This window comes from Suillus fuscotomentosus (genome assembly GCF_016647785.1).
Source record: "Suillus fuscotomentosus strain FC203 chromosome Unknown F5891scaffold_8, whole genome shotgun sequence".
NCBI classification, from domain to species: Eukaryota; Fungi; Basidiomycota; class Agaricomycetes; order Boletales; family Suillaceae; genus Suillus; species Suillus fuscotomentosus.
Genome location: NW_024539520.1, coordinates 568,241 through 586,688, shown reverse-complemented (window position 1 = coordinate 586,688; position 18,448 = coordinate 568,241). Strand labels below are relative to the sequence as shown.

At 46.9% G+C, this 18,448-nt stretch overlaps 5 protein-coding genes across 5 annotated transcripts; 1 reads left to right on the top strand and 4 right to left on the bottom strand.

Moving 5' to 3' along the window:
* Positions 1-2,881: 2,881 nt before the first annotated feature.
* F5891DRAFT_1183676 (uncharacterized protein) lies at positions 2,882-3,772 on the bottom strand (the record flags this gene model as incomplete). Its single annotated transcript, XM_041366335.1, has 3 exons — positions 2,882-3,366; positions 3,402-3,645; positions 3,698-3,772. The coding sequence occupies 3 exons, from the start codon at positions 3,770-3,772 to the stop codon at positions 2,882-2,884; spliced, it is 804 nt and encodes a 267-aa protein (XP_041230587.1).
* A 458-nt stretch (positions 3,773-4,230) lies between these two features.
* F5891DRAFT_1183675 (uncharacterized protein) lies at positions 4,231-4,963 on the bottom strand (the record flags this gene model as incomplete). The annotated part of the gene is made up of 2 exons (XM_041366334.1): positions 4,231-4,650; positions 4,706-4,963. The coding sequence occupies 2 exons, from the start codon at positions 4,961-4,963 to the stop codon at positions 4,231-4,233; spliced, it is 678 nt and encodes a 225-aa protein (XP_041230586.1).
* Positions 4,964-5,515: 552 nt separating this feature from the next.
* Positions 5,516-8,234, top strand: F5891DRAFT_944599 (uncharacterized protein; the record flags this gene model as incomplete). Its single annotated transcript, XM_041374571.1, has 5 exons — positions 5,516-5,660; positions 5,715-6,016; positions 6,055-6,396; positions 6,559-7,786; positions 7,861-8,234. The coding sequence occupies 5 exons, from the start codon at positions 5,516-5,518 to the stop codon at positions 8,232-8,234; spliced, it is 2,391 nt and encodes a 796-aa protein (XP_041230585.1).
* Positions 8,235-10,374: 2,140 nt separating this feature from the next.
* On the bottom strand, positions 10,375-12,099 carry F5891DRAFT_1183673 (uncharacterized protein; the record flags this gene model as incomplete). Its single annotated transcript, XM_041366333.1, has 12 exons — positions 10,375-10,575; positions 10,628-10,685; positions 10,743-10,974; positions 11,031-11,165; positions 11,224-11,283; positions 11,550-11,563; positions 11,622-11,650; positions 11,706-11,744; positions 11,798-11,812; positions 11,865-11,884; positions 11,935-11,967; positions 12,027-12,099. The coding sequence occupies 12 exons, from the start codon at positions 12,097-12,099 to the stop codon at positions 10,375-10,377; spliced, it is 909 nt and encodes a 302-aa protein (XP_041230584.1).
* A 3,226-nt stretch (positions 12,100-15,325) lies between these two features.
* On the bottom strand, positions 15,326-15,913 carry F5891DRAFT_1010097 (uncharacterized protein; the record flags this gene model as incomplete). Its single annotated transcript, XM_041360629.1, has 4 exons — positions 15,326-15,454; positions 15,492-15,553; positions 15,609-15,666; positions 15,822-15,913. 4 exons carry the CDS (start codon positions 15,911-15,913, stop codon positions 15,352-15,354), a joined length of 315 nt encoding a protein of 104 aa, XP_041230583.1. The 3' UTR covers positions 15,326-15,351.
* Positions 15,914-18,448: the final 2,535 nt, after the last annotated feature.

Below are 18,448 nucleotides of genomic sequence, written 5' to 3'. Positions count from 1 at the left end.
AAAGCTCACCCCACAACATCGCAAATACCACAACACCAATCCAATTCCATACGGTGTACATAATCCAGCCTGACGAATCCGGTCAGTGATCGGCCTCGGGTAGCACACTCCAAACAGACTCACATCTGTGGCAGTATAGCATGGCAGTCATTAGTGAATCAAGAAGTTAGCAAAGAACCACACCCACTGCTACAGGGCACCGCGGTTAATTGGAGGGAAATGGCAAGCATCTGTACAGAAGACTCACAGTATCTGTCAATGAGATAGTCGGAACATCGACTATATGTCATTGGTCAGAATAAACACAGACAGTGAATGTACTAAGGAGACATACTCAAGATGCCCAGGCTGGTTATAAGACATAGACGATTAGTACAACACCGATCGTGTAGCCTTCTGAACATACGTAGCGTATAAGAATCCAAGGTAGCGCACCTAAGATACTTCCAAGTCAGCATAACATGGCAACCGCGACCAACAAGCTACATACACCGAGATACAGAACTGTCATTAGGGACCATCGTTGTCTCTGGAATGAAGTATATTTTCATGCGTGTTCCTCTTACACCAAACTCTACTCACCCAGATCAATTCCACCTATAAAACCATCCTCAGCGAGATGGCTGCTCCCGTCAAACCATCGACATACCTCTTGTCCAAATGTAAGTGCTGAAAATAATTGTAAGACGTCAGCAGTCTTTTAATGATATCATGCTCACCCCAATCATACGTCACTGCAACAAAGGCGGCAACTGTAAAACCACAACCAAGGTTAGATTGTGTCAGCTTCAACATCCGACTGCTCTCCACGCCTGAAACATAGCTGCTCAAACGATATGCATCGATGGCCGTCATTCAAATGAAAACCGATCCAAACCGTGCCACACCGAATCCGTCATGCAGTTGATGCCCTTCTGTTGACTCACACATCCATAGGGTAGCCTGAGTGGGAATGTAGATTAAAACACTCTCTATATTTTGCATGAACCAGCTACTATAACGACGCCGGGGACTACACCGACACCGACTGACGATCAATATTCGAGATTTGAGATTTCTTGTGGCGTGAGAGCGCTTGCATGCTAACAGATTATACGAAACCGGTTCTGTATGAGTTTGCTTAGCGAAAAACAATCGAAAAAAGATGGGACGCTCACCGTGAATGTAGATGAGTTCTGTGAACAAAAGTCGAGCAGCTGTACGATTTCATCAGGTGGCCTTGGTTAGGCTTTGAAAGAGTGGGATGCAATGGCTAACGACTAAGTACTTACTTCGATTTGGATGTTGGCGTACCCAGGCGTGGACCGTGTGAATAACACACAATATCGCACTAGTCGTCAGCTGGTTTATGATAGCACATCTAAAAGTCGGATGCGCTCGATGAGCGGTGTTTGATTTTAGGCGACCGCTTAGCGTCTTTTAAGTTTCTGCGCGAGCGAGCAACCCAAATATTTCCAAAACAATATATATTGAGTGAATCTTATGAAAGTGCAAGATTATCACAAAGGAATCAAATCTTATCTACATATCTACAGATCATCAGACATACTAGCCGTACTGATAGTAGATATACCTCGTTCAACTAAATCTTTCTTTAAAGAAATGGAAGCGTGATATACTGCAGGAACGTTACGAATGGTGAGATTGTGTTGTTGAATGAAACAATACTCTGCTCCAGATGACAAAGATGCTGAAAACTCCACCGTCTGACGTCTCCCGTTGAGATGCTCCATGAGGACTGAATGTGTTGCAGCGCCGCCGAGTGAAATCAGATTGTCGAGAGCGTCCACGTCGTCTATGTCAAGCTCTGTGTGGAAGCCGGTTTCCCACACAGCTGCAATGATGACGGCGTGTACGCCAGGATGATTGACTGGGGCCAGCGAGTCCGGATCATTCGTTTCGTGCTAGAGAAAAAAAAGGATAAGTCATTAGAAGAAGGATACAAAAAGAAAACTCACCAAAAACAAGTACGCGTGATTCTCAACGAGTATCGGTACGCATTGTTTCCTGTGCGCGATCTCCGCATTTGCGTCCAACGGACGGTTAAGATCATAATGGACTGGGACTTCGCGGCGCGCCCTCGTTTTGAAGGCCGTTCGTATGGTCGTTGTGAGGGTTCGGAGGCTCTTAAGACAGGTTTCGTAGTTGGGAACCTCCGCGTCAGGCATGAAGTCCTGGCGAGCTGCCGACAGCGCTGCCTCCGCCATCGCCGTGTTGATGCCCATTTCGGGCATAGCGTTCTCTAGTAACACCTTGCGGCGCATATTAGACTTCGCGGCTTCCATCAATTTCTTGAACTGCTCATTAGTTGGACGTTGGGGAGCATAGGGATGGGAGCGTGCAGGACTGTTGGCCACAGGCCCGGAGCCAGCCACAGGCAAATTAGTGATAGGCGAGGGAGGAGTAGACACCGGAGGCAGCTCTCTGCGAGACGGGAGTGGTGCAGTAACAGTGATGTCTCCTGTAGCCTGTAGAAGAGAGTCAGTCACGATCATGATACAAGTGAGCGACGCACTCTGATAACTCCGGTTGGGAACAGTTGTCCCCGGTGGCCTTCGGGTGGGCGGCAAGGATCGTATACGAATACCTTCCGAATTCCGGGCAGGTCGATGGGTAAGCGTCCCAGATAACGTGTCCGTTCTTCCTCCCTCTGCGGCTCTTGCATGTGTCCGATATTCCTGAAGGTTGTCGGTGTGGGCACATCAAATTGATGTGCCTCACGAGACACGAGTTCCGGTGGTGCGAATGGCATCTGTGGGAGCCCGTAAGTGTGAGCATGAGGGGCTGGTTGCTGTTGGAGCTGCCGGGAGTCTGGCGGTGGAGCTGGCTGCATGAACGGTGGGCGGTAGTCGTGCGACGGGCCTGGTTGCCCAAGATGTTGTCAAGGGATCTGCCGGGGGTCCGGCGGTGGAGCTGGCTGCATGAACGGTGGGCGGTAGTCGTGCGACGGGCCTGGTTGCCCAAGATGTTGCCGAGGGAGCTGCCGGGGGTCCGGAGGTGGAGCTGGCTGCATGAATGGTGGGCGGTAGTCGTGCGACGGGCCTGGTCGCCCAAGATGTTGCCGAGGGATCTGCCGGGGGTCCGGAGGTGGAGCTGGCTGCATGAACGGTGGGCGGTAGTCGTGCGACGGGCCTGGTTGCCCAAGATGTTGTCGAGGGATCTGCCGGGGGTCCGGCGGTGGAGCTGGCTGCATGAATGGTGGGCGGTAGTCGTGCGATGGGCCTGGTTGCCCAAGATGTTGCTGAGGGAGCTGCCGGGAGTCCGGCGGTGGAGCTGGCTGCATGAACGGTGGGTGGTAGTCGTGCGACGGGCCTGGTTGCCCAAATGTTGTCGAGGGAGCTGCCGGGAGTCCGGCGGTGGAGCTGGCTGCATGGACGATGAGTAGTAGTCGTGTGACAGACCTGGTTGTGCGAGATGTTCATCGGCTTCCTCCATATTGACTTCCTCCATATCATCTTCCTCCTCCATCTCATCATCCTCGTCCTCGTCGTCCTCATCCTCGTCCATGCCTTCGGATTCGATTAACGAAATTAGTTGCTGGTATGATGCCGGACCTTGAGGTTGTTCGACACGGACACTGATCTGGCTTGCATCTGAATTCAAAGACGGGTTTAAACCCGAATTTTTCCCTGGTTTTTTTATTGCCTAATAATATTATATTAGTAGCATGCATAGGTAGTAGTACCATAAGACTTACCTTCGCATTCTTGCGCGAGGGACACTTTTTCGTGATCTTCGTGTGCTTGCGAGTTGCACTGGCCTTTGGGGGCATGATGATGGGTGGGTGGAAAACGTATGAGAAAAACGTACGCTTGAGTCCAGGTGCTTAACAGCCGGGGTTATTTAATTGGCCCCAGGGTTCTATCGGCCTCATGGCGCAGCCAATTCAATAGAAAGATCAATCAGTAATCACGAATGCAGACATTTATGTATTAGACGCACCGAAATCTGCATGCTGCGAACCTCGTGGCATGATGATCAGTATGTTTGACGCAGTTTCACGCGGGGTAAGGACAGAATAGGCAAAAAGATGTGATAGTGCGGAATGATATCGATGGTGACAAGATAGTATCGATAGTGACAAGAAGAAGAGAAATCAGTCACGAGGCTACATCGAACATTACTACAAAACTCTTGAATACATAAAACTGGTACACCGTTGATCTAGAGCGGTAATCGACGAATCAGTGACATTTTTGACCAAGATAAGAAATGAACTTAACTGATTGCCTAGTCCCGACCGCTTTTGGAGTCTTCGCCACCGTCGTTAGCCATGATCAAGTCTGTGTCGGTGACCCCGTGTGCGATAAGTAGTCCTTCCATATCGTTGTATTTACCTTGCACAAACTTGAGGGACTCCTTTGCTTTGAGGAGGTTTGTAGTAACGCTGGAGGATGGTTCAGAAACCTCTGTGCACTCTTTCTGCGTGTTTTCAATCCAGAGTCGAAGCCCATCTTCTGCAGCTTCATGTTCTTTCTTCAACTTGTTGATGGATTGGTTCAAGAAACTAGTCCACCTGCTCGCCTCTTCTACCTGCCAGATCCTGGTCATGATAAGGTGGCGAAGCTTCTCACAAGTGGCATACTGAGCAGCAACAGCCACTTTGAGATCCTCAGGCGGCATGTTTGTGTCGCCCAGAATCTCTGGGGCCTGTTTAATCGAGTTCAATACAATCAGTACCAGCAAAAATGTGGAAAAGACTTACAAGGGACACAAAACTTGCAATAGGGATATCATGTCCCTCTGACTCAGAGTCAAACAAAGCAGAGTTAAATGAGGAGCAGCTCCCCTTGGGAGACCGTAAGGTGTAGTTCCCCCGGGGAGAGTGTAAGGAGTAGTTCCCCAGGGGAGACCGAGACCTGCGTAGAGACCGAGACTTACGCTTAGCCTTGGGACTTGCTCTATAAGCAGGAGAGGAATGTTCGACGAAAGTTGCAGAGCTGGTTGGGCTAGTAGGGCGCATAGTAGCAATACAAGTGTCCAGCATGATATGAACAATGGACTTGGAGGATTTGACCTGAATGTTTTCTCACTCAGCCTCTCGCTGCGGTGCTGTCAACAGACTTGTCAGCGAGTTTCGGAGTTTGAAGGACTTAACAGAATTCCAAATACACGGCGGTGGATGGTCAGTCAAGGTGATTCTTAAGGCTGCGATATCAATAAGTTCTTCAAGTTGAACGCTCCGATGGCATCCAATGTAGAAGAGGGCTTTACCTCTGACGAGATGTTTTTTAGGGCCGGAGAGTACATTTTTGATATCAAACTTACACGATGGTCCTGATCAAGCTGGCTATCATATAGTGGTACTAGCCAGTATCCTTGTCCCACCTGTTCCACGCCATTTGTGAAGGTGGAAGAACTTTGCACTCACCTTACAGATGATCCGCAATGCAATGCTGTACCCATCCCTCATGCACTTCGCCAACCTGCTGGTCCAGGTGAAGAACGCATGGGTCGCTATCACACGAAATCCGGCTCTATTTATGGGTTTCAATGGCCAAATACGTTCGAGTGCATGAAGGCTCATGACTATGAGTCCGCTCGCGAACATAATGTGTACTACCCATTTTCTGGGAGGGAGGAATGGGAACTCGCCAAATTTCTCATCGAGAATCTGAATCAGGGGCAAATAAGTCGCTTTTTGAAGTTATTATGGGTCAGTGAACTTTACATTAACTTTTAAATTTTAACAGCTCGCTATTAGGTGAAGTCAGAAACACGGCAACAGCCCACATTCAAAACTGCGCCCCAACTGCTAACCTTTATGGACGCCCTGCCAAAGGGACCGCAGTGGCGCTGCACAACAATCGAGACAGATGGTTATGTTACAACGCATCCTGTGCATCTTATCTGGCGTGATGCTTTGGAGGTAACGAAGCACATATTTGGCAATCCGATTTTTGCCAATGACATGGAATTCGATCCATATGAGATATTTGTTGACGGAGAACGGGAATATGGTGAATGGATGTCGAGTTCGCGTGCGCATGATATCCAGGCTTGTATTATTTTTTATGTTCGAATACGAATTCTGACGATAGTTTTTATGCATAGGACGAGCTTCCACGAGGTGCTACCATTGTGCCCATCGTTCTTGCATCGGACAAAACTCCTGTCACTCGACACACAGGAGGTCTCGAGATGCATCCCACGTTCCTTACTATCGCTAACATCCGATCTGACATTCGCATGAAGGCTACGGCTCACGCATGGTCGTGCATCGCGTATATGCCCATTCCTCAGTTCATTTGCAACCCCGAGTTCTCTTCACTCTTGCAAGCCCGTGTGTGGCATCGGTGCATGGATATAGTCTGCGTGAATCTCAAGGAGGCAGCCGCTGTAGGCGCAAGTATGGTGGACCCATTGGGTCTCTTACGCTATGGATTTACCCCCCTTGTCGCATATACCGCCGACCTCCCCGAACAACAGATGGTTTCATGTGTAAGTAAGAATACATCACCAGTCACTCTAGCCATCCAGTCACAGTTCGGGGACGGAAAGTTGTATGAACCTCGCGACGGCCAGGGCACACTCAGGACACTTGAAGAACTTGGTCAGCGTATCGATCCCTGGAAGGTCCAGGAATTTCAAGAAGCAGCCAAAGCATCACATCTCAGCGGGGTGCAGCTTCCCTTCTGGCGTGACTGGCGCTTCGCTGATCCAGCTATTTTCCTTGCACCTGAACTTCTCCACACATGCCATAAATTTTTCTTTGATCACATCCTCAAGTGGTGTAAGGAAGTTGTTGGGGCTGATGAACTCGATACTCGCTTTCGTTCGCAACATAAACGCATCGGAACCCGTCACTTTGGGCAAGGTGTCTCCCATGTCTCGCAGATGACCGGTCGGGAACATCGGGACATCCAACGCACAATTGTACCTACAATTGCAGGTGTCGTCGATCCTGATTTCGTCCGCGCTGTTCGCGCGATGGTCGATTTCATCTACAAAGCACAGGCTCCAACTTTCACTCCAACATCGATCACTGACATGACCTCCTCCCTCCAAGAGTTTCACGAATTCAAACACGCAATTCTCCGTGCCGAGGCTCGCCGAGGAACATCGGGTCCTATTGAGCATTTTGAAATTCCAAAACTTGAGCTCTTAGCATCATTCGCTCGAGCCATCCCCCAGCTTGGCTCCATTATACAATTTACTGCTGATGTCAGTGAGCGCATGCTCATCACACAGTGCAAGAATCCATTTGAGCGCACCAGCCACCAACGTGCAACGTTCACTCAGCAAGTCGTCCGTCTCCTGGACCGGGAAGAGACTGCACGCCAGTTCGACCTCTATGCCCTCCTCCGCTCAAACGACATGTCCCTCAACAACCTCATCGTCAATGAATTCGACGAAGTCGTTGACATGGACCCGATGTTGGGTTGGATCATGCGCGTCGCTCCCGAAGAACTGTCTCGGTTTCAAGGCCCACGTCCCGTTCGCAACCATTTCCTCAAAGGCCTGCTGTCTGAAGACAGCAGGGTCGCCTTTCATATCACTGTATCCAGTGACCACACCAACAAGACAGCACCTTTTTTGGCGCGATTATACCAGCTTCCTGACTTTCCTCTGACGCTTCACTCCTTCATTGAAAGTGTCAACCCTACGCTCGCAACTCGTTTCCAGAACCGACTGCTCAACGTCTGGAACAAGTTTCGTATTCAGCTGCATTCGACGTTGCGTCCACGTCTCGTCATGCCGAGCCAGCAGGTACAAGCATATCCGCCATCTACCAATTATCCTCGTGGAAATTGTGATGCTGTCCTGCTGCAGATGCACAGTGAAGGTGAAGAAGGTGAAAATCTTGGTGAGTTTTGAAGTTACGGTCAGTATCTTTGTATTCACGCATTTCTTCACTAGACGCCATTGTAGCTCAAGTTCGCATGGTGTTTGGCTTGTCAAAGAAAGGCCCACCGTTGCCTGCTGAACTTGACCAAATATTCCTCTATGTACAGCTCTTCGAAGTCGTCGCACGTCCTCAAGATGATGTTGGAGTCATGATGTTCCGCGTTAAGCGCCGTTTTGTGACCGGTCCTGATGGCACACAAGTGCGGGTTGGCATGATCATTCCTCTGCTCGATGTTACCCATGCAATCGAGCTCATTCCTGTTTATGGGGACAGAGCTAATCGTGCTGTTGACTCCTTGACGTGTTTGGAAAGCTATGATACCTTCTACCTTAACAATTTTTCAGACAAAGAATGGTACCACACGCTACACACAGATTTCATGTAGTTTCCCTCGAGTCTAGACGTCCTGTGGTGTGCATCGCAATGTTAGATTGATTGATTGGACTATCTTGCAAAGATAAGATTCGCTAAATAATTTAAGACTAAATCTAAGACTCGATTTCGTGATTTTGACACGACTAAGTGAGTTGTCAGATCTCCACCAATCGCATGGCTTCGCTACTGAAGTCGTAAGCGTTCGTAAGTGTTCGTAACGCGCGTAAGTTAAGCGTTCATTTCAGTCGTTTTGCAGATGCATGGGCATTTGGGAACAAGCTTAAGCAGCCTTGGTGCGAACTAGAGAGCGTAGACTGATCGATCGAAAGCTTGACAGGTGAAGCACGGAGTTTGAAATTGCAGCCTTGCCACCAAGTTCTGATCGAGATTCGACGTGCTCAGATTGCCTCTGTTACTTTGTTTGAAATATTTTATCACTCCGAATTCTGCATGCCTGAAATTGTATGAATGGTATGTGTTTGCCTCCCATGCATACAATCTTCTCATCACTTCATTCACAATGCAGGACTTCAAAGACCATGGAACACTCCCTTCTTCGATGCCCTCAAATCTCTGAGAGTACCACCATGACCTGGAGCACTCCCGCACGCACTTTCCAAATACCTCGCAAAGTAAACCACGCAAGTTTCCATCAACACCACGAAACAGTCCCTTATAATTCCTCCTGCCGAATGTTGTCGCAGTTCACGGAAGTGCTTTATCAATCCAGACTGCCGAGACATAGTGCGATGACCTGCCAGAAGATGGTGAGCAGGACTTTTAATATGCGTTGTTTGATGTACAGCTTGGTTGTAGATAGCTCGCGCATCAGGTGCAGGCCGCAACTCTGGTTATTCATACACGCGTGGATAAAATGTGAGCTTCCACGCATCCTCGACTTGTAATTTTCAGCCTTGACCCTCACCAACACCACCCCTCTGCAACCACTTCTATTACTTCCTATAGCGCCCACCAACCTGTGGGTTGTTCGTGCCAGTCACACTCAACTGCTCTTCTCAGAGTCACTCTGTTACTTTGTTTAAAACGTTTTATCACTTGTGCGTGCCTGAATTCTCGTCCACATCTATTCACATAACAAAATACAGCGCACCCCAAATGTCTTTGAACATTCCCTTAAAGTATTGCTCTTAGTATCACTACTTCTTGCACGTATGCTCAAAGTTCGAAATCAATTTAACGTCGACAACATCTTGGCCACATACCAGCTACATCAAGAGATTCGCCTCGACCTCGCTATCACTTCCGCAGCCTGACCTCAACCAGCAGATGCTCGAATCCCGCACTATATTGCTGATGCTGATGCTCACGTGTCTGTTCCTGGGTGTGTCACTTGTCGCTGTTTCGAACCACATGAACAAGCTGTTTTATTTTTTGTGTCTGGTTAGCACCCTGAATTCCTTCAAAATCCCCTGACTCTACAGAGGCGCTGGGTCTCAGCTGAAGGATCACGGCCTTCATATCACAATACTTAATAGGGTACATGTATCCCACTGTAGTGCTTCAGCAACAATCCCAAACACGTTTATATTTGTATCCGTATGTCCACTGGCGAACAAAAGTGAAAGGCAAAGCTCCTCTGCAAGCATTAACCAATTTCAGCCTCCCCAAAACTTATCAAGTATACCTCGCATCGTTAAGCTACGCCTGCATGAGCGTGCTTCGCGCACATTATAATCATCTGGAATGCATCATCTGTAGGCTAGTTGGCGTGAGTCAGCTGAAAAAACAACAAGGTGGCAGTTCATAGTAGGAGGGAGATTGCATGAGGTGAGAAGACGAATCGAGTGTGGATTGCTAAGGAACTGAAGCAGTGCGCTGTCCCTCAACTTTCCTCTCGCGCGTGGCTTGAGTAATCATATGACAGATTGTCATCGAACAGAGAAAAGAAGGACCAGTGGTTGATACAAGTTTGCGTGGGCAGGTAGTGCTAGTAGAGATATTCATCGATTGAAACATTATCAACACGCATAGCAAATCACTTGAATAAATAATACGACAAAAACTTTCTATGTCTCTTGAAATCTACTTTGGAACACCAAATAAAAATACCTTCAAGAAAGTGATAATAAATAAAAGCAAATTTCCCTGCTCTTTGGAGGGCACCAGACAACCGTTAACTCCACCGATTATCACACACCACTATCAGTCGATATTTCCACGCGCTCCTGGAAAGCGATTGAGGTCATACCAGTTGCTGCGTCAGAATTGGCAACGAGCTTGGCGTAGTATTCCCGAACGCCAAGGATCAGGCACGGTCCCAACACAGATGTTTGCACAACTGTCAAAATCTGCGTAAACCCAGCAATAATCTGAGCATCCGTGGAATCGCCCTATAGAAACCAATTGTGGTAGCGTGCATATGCCAGTGAAAGATTGACATACCGCGAAGAATGTTGGATAAAAATCAAAAATGAGATGGAGACAAGAAACGGCAACAAAGCTACCACGTCCGACACGTCAGTGGGAATAAGGAACAATAATCACAATATGAGCTCACCTCGCAAAGTAAAGTATATGAGTTTTCATCAACACCGTGAAACAGTCCTCGATAATGCCTCCTGCCGAATGTTGTCGCAGTTCACGGAAGTGTTTTACCGCAATCCAGACCGCGAGACATAGCGCGAGGACCTCCCACACAGTGCTGAGGATCCAAGTAATTGAATCCAGGAGTGGGATATCTTTCGAAGAGTGCATCTGGCACTGATAAGTGCCAGAGAGAACAAGTTCCTCTGGTAACCATCAATGAGTTCAATGCACATTTATTTTCCTTCACAATTAAGCTCACCCCCTGAAATATGCATTGTTGTCATTATGGCGACTACTCCGTCGAAAATGGTGACAGCCAGGAAGGTGACAATGAGAAATATCTGGATATTTCTGGATCCTTGATACATGGCACGCAACCGAGCGACGATGATGACTTGCACCATGTTTCAGTCTAGTCAATATCACTGAGGTTTCGCAAGTGCAAAGCTCACCCCACAGCATCGCAAATACCACAACACCAGTCCAATCCCATACGGTGTATACAATTCTGCCTGACGAATCCAGTCAGTGATCGACCTCGGGTAGCACACTCCAAACAGACTCACATCTGTTGCAGTATAGCGTGGCAGTCATTAGTGAACCAATAAGTTAGCAAAGAATCACACCCACTGCTACAGGGCACTACAGTTAATTGGAGGGGAATAGTCATAGGCATCTGTGCAGACTCACTGTATCAGTCAGCGAGATGGTCGGAACACTTGCTGTATGCCGTTGGTCAGAAGAAGCAAAAGGCAGCAAATGCGCTGACGGGACATACACAGAATGGTCAAGCTGGTTATGAGAGACAGACAATTAATACAACACCGATTGTGTAGCCTTCCGAACATACGCAGAAAATAAGATTCCAAGGTAACGCGCCTAGGATACTTTCAAGTCAACACAGCATGGGAACAGCGACAAATAATCCACATACACCGAGATACATGACTGTCATTACGGACCATCGTTGTCTCTGGAATCAAGTGTATTTTCATGCGTGTTCCTCTGACACCAGACTCTACTCACCCATATCAATTCCACCTATAAAACCATTCTCAGCGAGATGGCTGCTCCGGTCATACCATCAACATACCTCTTGTCCAAATGTGAGAGCTGAAAATAATCGTAAGACGTCAGCAGTCTTTTAATGTTATCATGCTCACCCCAATCATATATCACTACAACAAAGGCGGCGACTGCGAAACCATAGCCAAGGTTAGATTGTGTCAGCTTCAACATCCGGTTTTCCACGAACCTACACAATAGCTGGCCAAACGAGATGCATCGATGGCCCACCACCAAGTGGGATCATTTGAGACGTAGGTCATATTGTAGAGAATAGGTGTGGGTGAGAGGCGAACTTGGTGGACGTAAGACAATGGCGTTCATGCTAGTTATACCACCATCCGGTAAGTAGATCAGCGAAACGAGATCGGGAGATGATGACCATTGCTGCTTTGATTGGTGGAAGTGGATGTCCCTGCATGAGGAAAGATAAACGCATCTAGGGGGTCATGGTAGATGTTGGTCGTAAAACATCTGAACGAGCGAAACTCTTGAGCTCCGCAAAAGATTGAACAACATCAAGAACTTTTCGTGATCTTGTCGCCTGGTTTCCGATGCTATTCTCGAAATGATTTTGCTACACTTGCATCAGTTCATTAATGCAACCGAGTACTACCTTCATCTGTTTGATACATACTGATCACGGTGTGACCATCGGAAAGCCTAGCATCTCATCTCTATTCGCCTCTCTTGCACAAGCCCGGGGAGCATAACAGCTCATCAAATGTCACTCAGCAAATGGACATTGCGTCGGCAAGACACCGGAACAGAAAAATCAGCCGTCAAATCATACGAAGAAGCAAATTCGCACCCTACTCTGGCTACCAATACCTCCCCAGTGAGCATAGGTCTCGATGTCTCATCTCACCCTTAGGTCTGTCGCTTCATGTGCACCCTCTCGCTCTCTGCCTCGAAAATTGAGTTACCGTATCATTTGGATGTCAGAATTGGTGAGCTCAGAATGTATGATTTGTATCGTGGAGTTGGTGCGGTGGCACTGCGTTTCACCAAAGATGTGAGATTCTGTGATTGATGTATGATGAAGATACAACATCACCCCTATATCAAAAGATCGTTGAGAGAGAAGATGAGAGAAAACGGTGCTCGAATGCACAATGGCTGAAGGCGATAACATTCCGTTGGCACACCATCAGAAAGTTGGTGATTTGAAGAAGTTGAGGGAATAACTCACCGGGTCATACAGCTACCAATGCACATCAACGCTTATTCCAATGAAGACCGATCCAAACCGTGCCACACTGAATCCATCATGCAGTTGATGCCCTTCTGTTGACTCGCACATTCGTAGGGTAGCCTGAGTGGGAATGTAAATTTGAACGCCGTCTATATTTCGCATGAACCAGCTACTATAACGACGCCCGAGACTGCACCGACACCTCAGAACTCCGACTGACGATCAAGATTCGAGACTTGAGAATTCATGTGGCGTTAAAGCCCTTGCATGCTAACCGATTAGTATACAAAGCAGGTTCTATATGGGTTTGCTTGGCGAAACATAATTGAAAAAGAAGGGATACTCACTGTGGATGTAGACTTGCTGTGAACAAGCTGTATGATTTCATCAGGTGGTCTTTGTGAGATTTTCAAAAGGTGTGATGCCAGTACGTACTTCAACTTGAAACACTGGAGATGCTGGCGTACCCAGTCGCGGACCGTGCGAATGTCAAACTGGTCGTATAGCTGGTTTATGGTGCTGAAGCGGGGATGGGCATTTGGGAACAATCAGACAAGCAGCCTGAGCGCGAACTAGAGACTCTAGACTCCAGTCTGATAGGCGAAGCACGGTATTTGCAATTTGCACACATTCTAAAGTCTAATTGACGTAATTTGTTTTGAAATGTTTTATCACTCTCGGCTTCCACGCATCTGGATGCTATGATCACATCTTTGACTTGCAATTATCGGACTCGAATGTCACCAACACCACCTACTCAGTCCTCCGCAACCAGTCTTATCACTTTCAAAGCCTACCTATAGCACCCAACAACCTGGTGACTTGTTCGTGCTGGTCACGCTCCAACGTGCTCAGAGCGACTTGTGCGTACTGAAATTCTTGTCCAGTCTATTCTTATATATAACAATTTGCAATACAGCACATTTCAAATTTCTTCGAATATTCCCTTCCCCTCAAATCACCACAACTTATAATGTTCTCGCACGCACGTTCCATATCACGTCCTCAGCCTGGCCTCAAGCAGCAGGTACTTGACTCCTGCACTATTACTGGTGCTGGGCATGTCGGTTCCTAGGTGCGTCCCTTGTCGCCATTTTGAGCCACGTCAATAAGTTGTTGTTTTATGTTTCGTGTCCGGTTAGCACCCTGGATTCCTTCAAATTCCCCTGACTCCACACAGGCGCCGGGTCTCAGCTGAAGGATCACACGCACGGGCTTCATATCACAATGCATGATAGGGTACATGTATCCCCAGTAGTACTTGCTTCAGTAACAATCTTAAAAACACTTATATTTGTATCCGTATGTCCACTCGGCGAACGGAAGTGAAAGGCAAGCTCCTCCACAAGCGTTAGCCAATTTCAGCCTCCCCAAAACTCATCAAGTATACTTCGCATCATTAAGCTACGCATGCATGAACGTGCTTCGCGCACCTTGTGATCACCTTGAATGCATCATCTGTAGGCCACTTGTCGTGGGTCAGCTGAAAACAAGGTAGCAGTTCATAGGACATTGCATGAGGCAAGAAGACAAATCGAGTATGGATTGCTAAGGAATTGAAGCAGTGCGCTGTCCTTCGACTTTTCTCTCGCGCGCTGCCTAAGCAATCATATGAATGATTGTCGTCGTATAGAGAGAGAAAAAGGACCAGTGGTTGGTGCAAGCGGGCAGCTAGTGCCAGTAGAGATATTTAAAGGCGTTCGTTACGAGCGAGAGGGTCACGAGGAGTCTAGAACGACAAAGACAAGATCTCAGTTGTCTCGAACGAAAACTCTATAACGGTGCATCTACCTAGAACGACAAAGACAAGCTACAACTAACGTTAGACGCCTTGTAAACTCTAGGGACTTCTTGGCACGTACATCTCAGTTGTCTCGAACGAAAACTGAGATGCACCTGCGGTACTGCTGCTAATCTTATAGTAAGTTGGTCAGGTACTGGAATATATGAATGAGAGACTGAAAAATAAACTAGGACGCGAGCCGACGTCATACGTCGCTCGTCTTCGTCCGTTTTGGCGTGTGCTCGAACCATTCTCCCCTTATCACTCGGATCCTTCGGACTCTCTTGACTCTGATCTCCCCCTGGCCTCAGATCTCTCAGTCTCGTACTCCAACAATATTTATCTATTTAAACATTATCAACACGTATAACAAATCACTCGACTAGATAATACGACGAAAACTTTGTATGTCTCCTTGAAACTTACTTCGGAATACCCAATAACTTTGATCAATACCTTCAAGAAAGTGGTAATAAATAAAAGCAAATTTCCCTGCTCTTTGGAGGGCACCAGACAACCGTTAACTCCACCTGAGTATCACACACCACTACCAGTCGATATTTGCATGCGCTCCTGGAAAGCAATTGAGGTCATACCAGTTGCTGCATCGGAATCGGCAACGAGCTTGGCGTGGTATTCCCTGAACACCAAGGATCAGGCGCGGTCCCAGCACAAACATCTGCACAATATCCAAGATCTGAATCACCCCAGAAATAATCTGAGGGGTCAGGGAATAGCTCTGTAGAAACGATAAATTGTGGTAGGGTGCATAGGCAAGTGAAAGATTGACATACACGGAAGAATGTTGGATAAAAATCAGCAATGAGATGGAGACAAGAAACAGCAACAAAGCTACCACGTCCGACATGTCAGTGGGAAAAAGGAGCAATAATTATAATATGAGCTTATCTCATAAAGTAAACTGCGTGAGTTTTCATCAACACTGTGAAACAGTCCCCGATAATCCCTCCTGCCGAATGTTGTCGCAGTTCACGGAAGTGTCTTACCACAACCCAGACTGCAAGACATAGCACGAGGACCTCCCATACAGTGCTGAGAATCCAACCCACAGAAAGAAGAAGTGGGATATCTTCCGCATAGTTGATCTTGCACTGATAAGTGCCAGAGAGAATGAGGTTCTCTGGTAACCATCAATGAGCCCAATCCACATTTATTTTCATTCACAATTACACGCACCCCCTGAAGTATGCATCATTGACATTATATTGACCACTGCATCGAAAGCGTTGATAGCCAGGAAGGTGACAATGAGAAATATCAGGATATTTCTGGATCCTTGATACATGGCATGCAACCGAGCGATGATGATGACTTGCACCATGTTTCAGTCTAGTCAATATCACTGAGGTTTCGCAAGTGCAAAGCTCACCCCACAGCATTGCACATCAGGTAATCAACCCTGAATTGATATGACCAGGTAGTGCTGACAAATGAAGCACATTATGATACATCTAGATCTAGGATTACATATCATTATCTTTGTGGATCGTGTGTATGACAGAATACAAAAGTTTGCTAAGAACATGCCACCTTGATATGCATGTGACAACCACACATCACATATGTGAAACAATACAAAAGTGTGCCAAGGACATGCCACCATGATATGCATGTGACAACCATGCATCAGATATGGGAAGGAATACAAGAGTGTGCCGAAGACATGCCACTGTGATATGCATGTGACAACCATGCATCACGTATGCGAAGGAATACAAGAGTGTGCCGAGGACATGCCACTGTGATATGCATGTGACAACCATGCATCACGTATGCGAAGGAATACAAATGTTTGCCGAGGACATGCCACTGTGATATGCATGTGACAACCATGCATCACGTATGCGAAGGAATACAAAGGTTTGCTGAGGACATGCCACTGTGATATGCATGTGACAATCATGCATCACATATGCGAAGGAATACAAGAGTGTGCCTGAAGACATGCCACTGTGATATGCATGTGACAACCATGCATCAGATATGTGAAGGAATCCAAAGGTTTGCCAAAGACATGCCACTGTGATATGCATGTGACAACCATATGTCACATATGCAAAGGAATCCAAAGGTTTGCCATATATGTCACATATACAAAAGAATACAAAGTTTGCCGAGGACAAACCATCTTGACATGTATGTTAGGAGTAGAGATCAATATGACAAGTGACCATCTGTACACTAGCTAAAGATAATAACACCACACTTGTTCTATGTTGCTGAGCAGCTGCATGCCATACCTGCAAAAACTACAATTGATCTTATAATATGACATCACATGCCAACCTGAGCGAGAATATTATCTTCATATACCATGATAATTCTCGGACAACATAAGATACGAGTTTGAAACATGGCGTCAAGGGAATCTATGATACGTTTCAAGTGGCAGCTACACACAGCGAAGGAGGCGGAAGGAAACACCAAATTTCGGAAAGGGAGATAACACTGAATGATGTCAGAGGTGCTTAAGGTCGAAGATCTCAGCACATTGTCAAGAGTCAAGAGTGCATAATATAAGCAGATGGTAATCAAAGACAGTGATAGTAGCAAAAATAAAATAAACCAAAACTAACATACAGCCAACATATGTAATGTTGCGGAATACCAGACAATGGTGAGAAAGTGGACGGCGAAGGAAGGGGATTGTTACAAACCGGTAGCACATGATCACAAGAGCACGGAAGTATCGGAAGAGAAGGATAATGATGACTCCGAAAACCAATTATTGAGATAGTTGTCAGGTAGATGTGAGTCAAACATTATAGGCTCAGAGCATATACCTACGGCAAAATTAGTAGGAATGAACTAGAATGATTTACATGCCTACCATCTGACATGCCCTTGAACTCGGACAGGCGTTCCATGGCTTCGGAAAACATGTCCACTTCGGCCTGTGCGCGCTGCTTCTTTAGATCTAGAATACGGACATCAGACTTAAGTACATCCACGGATTTTTGCTCCTTTGTTTTGAAGCTCTTCCTGTCAATGGTGTGTACCGGTTTACATTCGGCAAAGGATGCGTTCATATACGCATGGTATGTGACATTATCGACCCAGGTTTTCAACAACCGAGGTAGCGAAAGCAGATCGTCGGGCTGTACAATATCAAGAACACCTTACTTTCATAGATCAAATAACACTTACTCTTAAGAGGCGTTCAGAAAGATGAGGAACTTCTATAGTTTTCGGAGAATCGAGAAGCACGCGGATAGTATCGGGATTGACTTGAGTAATACCTTGAGAATGCGAGGATGCAAGAAGCCATGCATTACATTTCTCTTCAGTCGCCTTTGAAGGTTGAAAGTAATCGACATGGACCAAACTACGCACTGAGCGCACTCCAGCATACACGGCAACGTCGACTGCAGCCGGCCTTTGTCGATCAACTAGAAAACACGTTTTTAGTGCCAGACAGACTCTGCAACTGCATGGCTCACTGGGGTGATTTCTGATTTCTAGTTCTTCGCACAAGTTAGCGATAGCGTTGCTAAACAATGAAACCTCCAATTGAGCTCAATACATTTGATCTTGCATCAGACACCGTCCTTCTCGTGAAAGGAATACCATGCAACTCCCCTCTTCTCGCTGGAGCTGCATGCGCACTGAGACC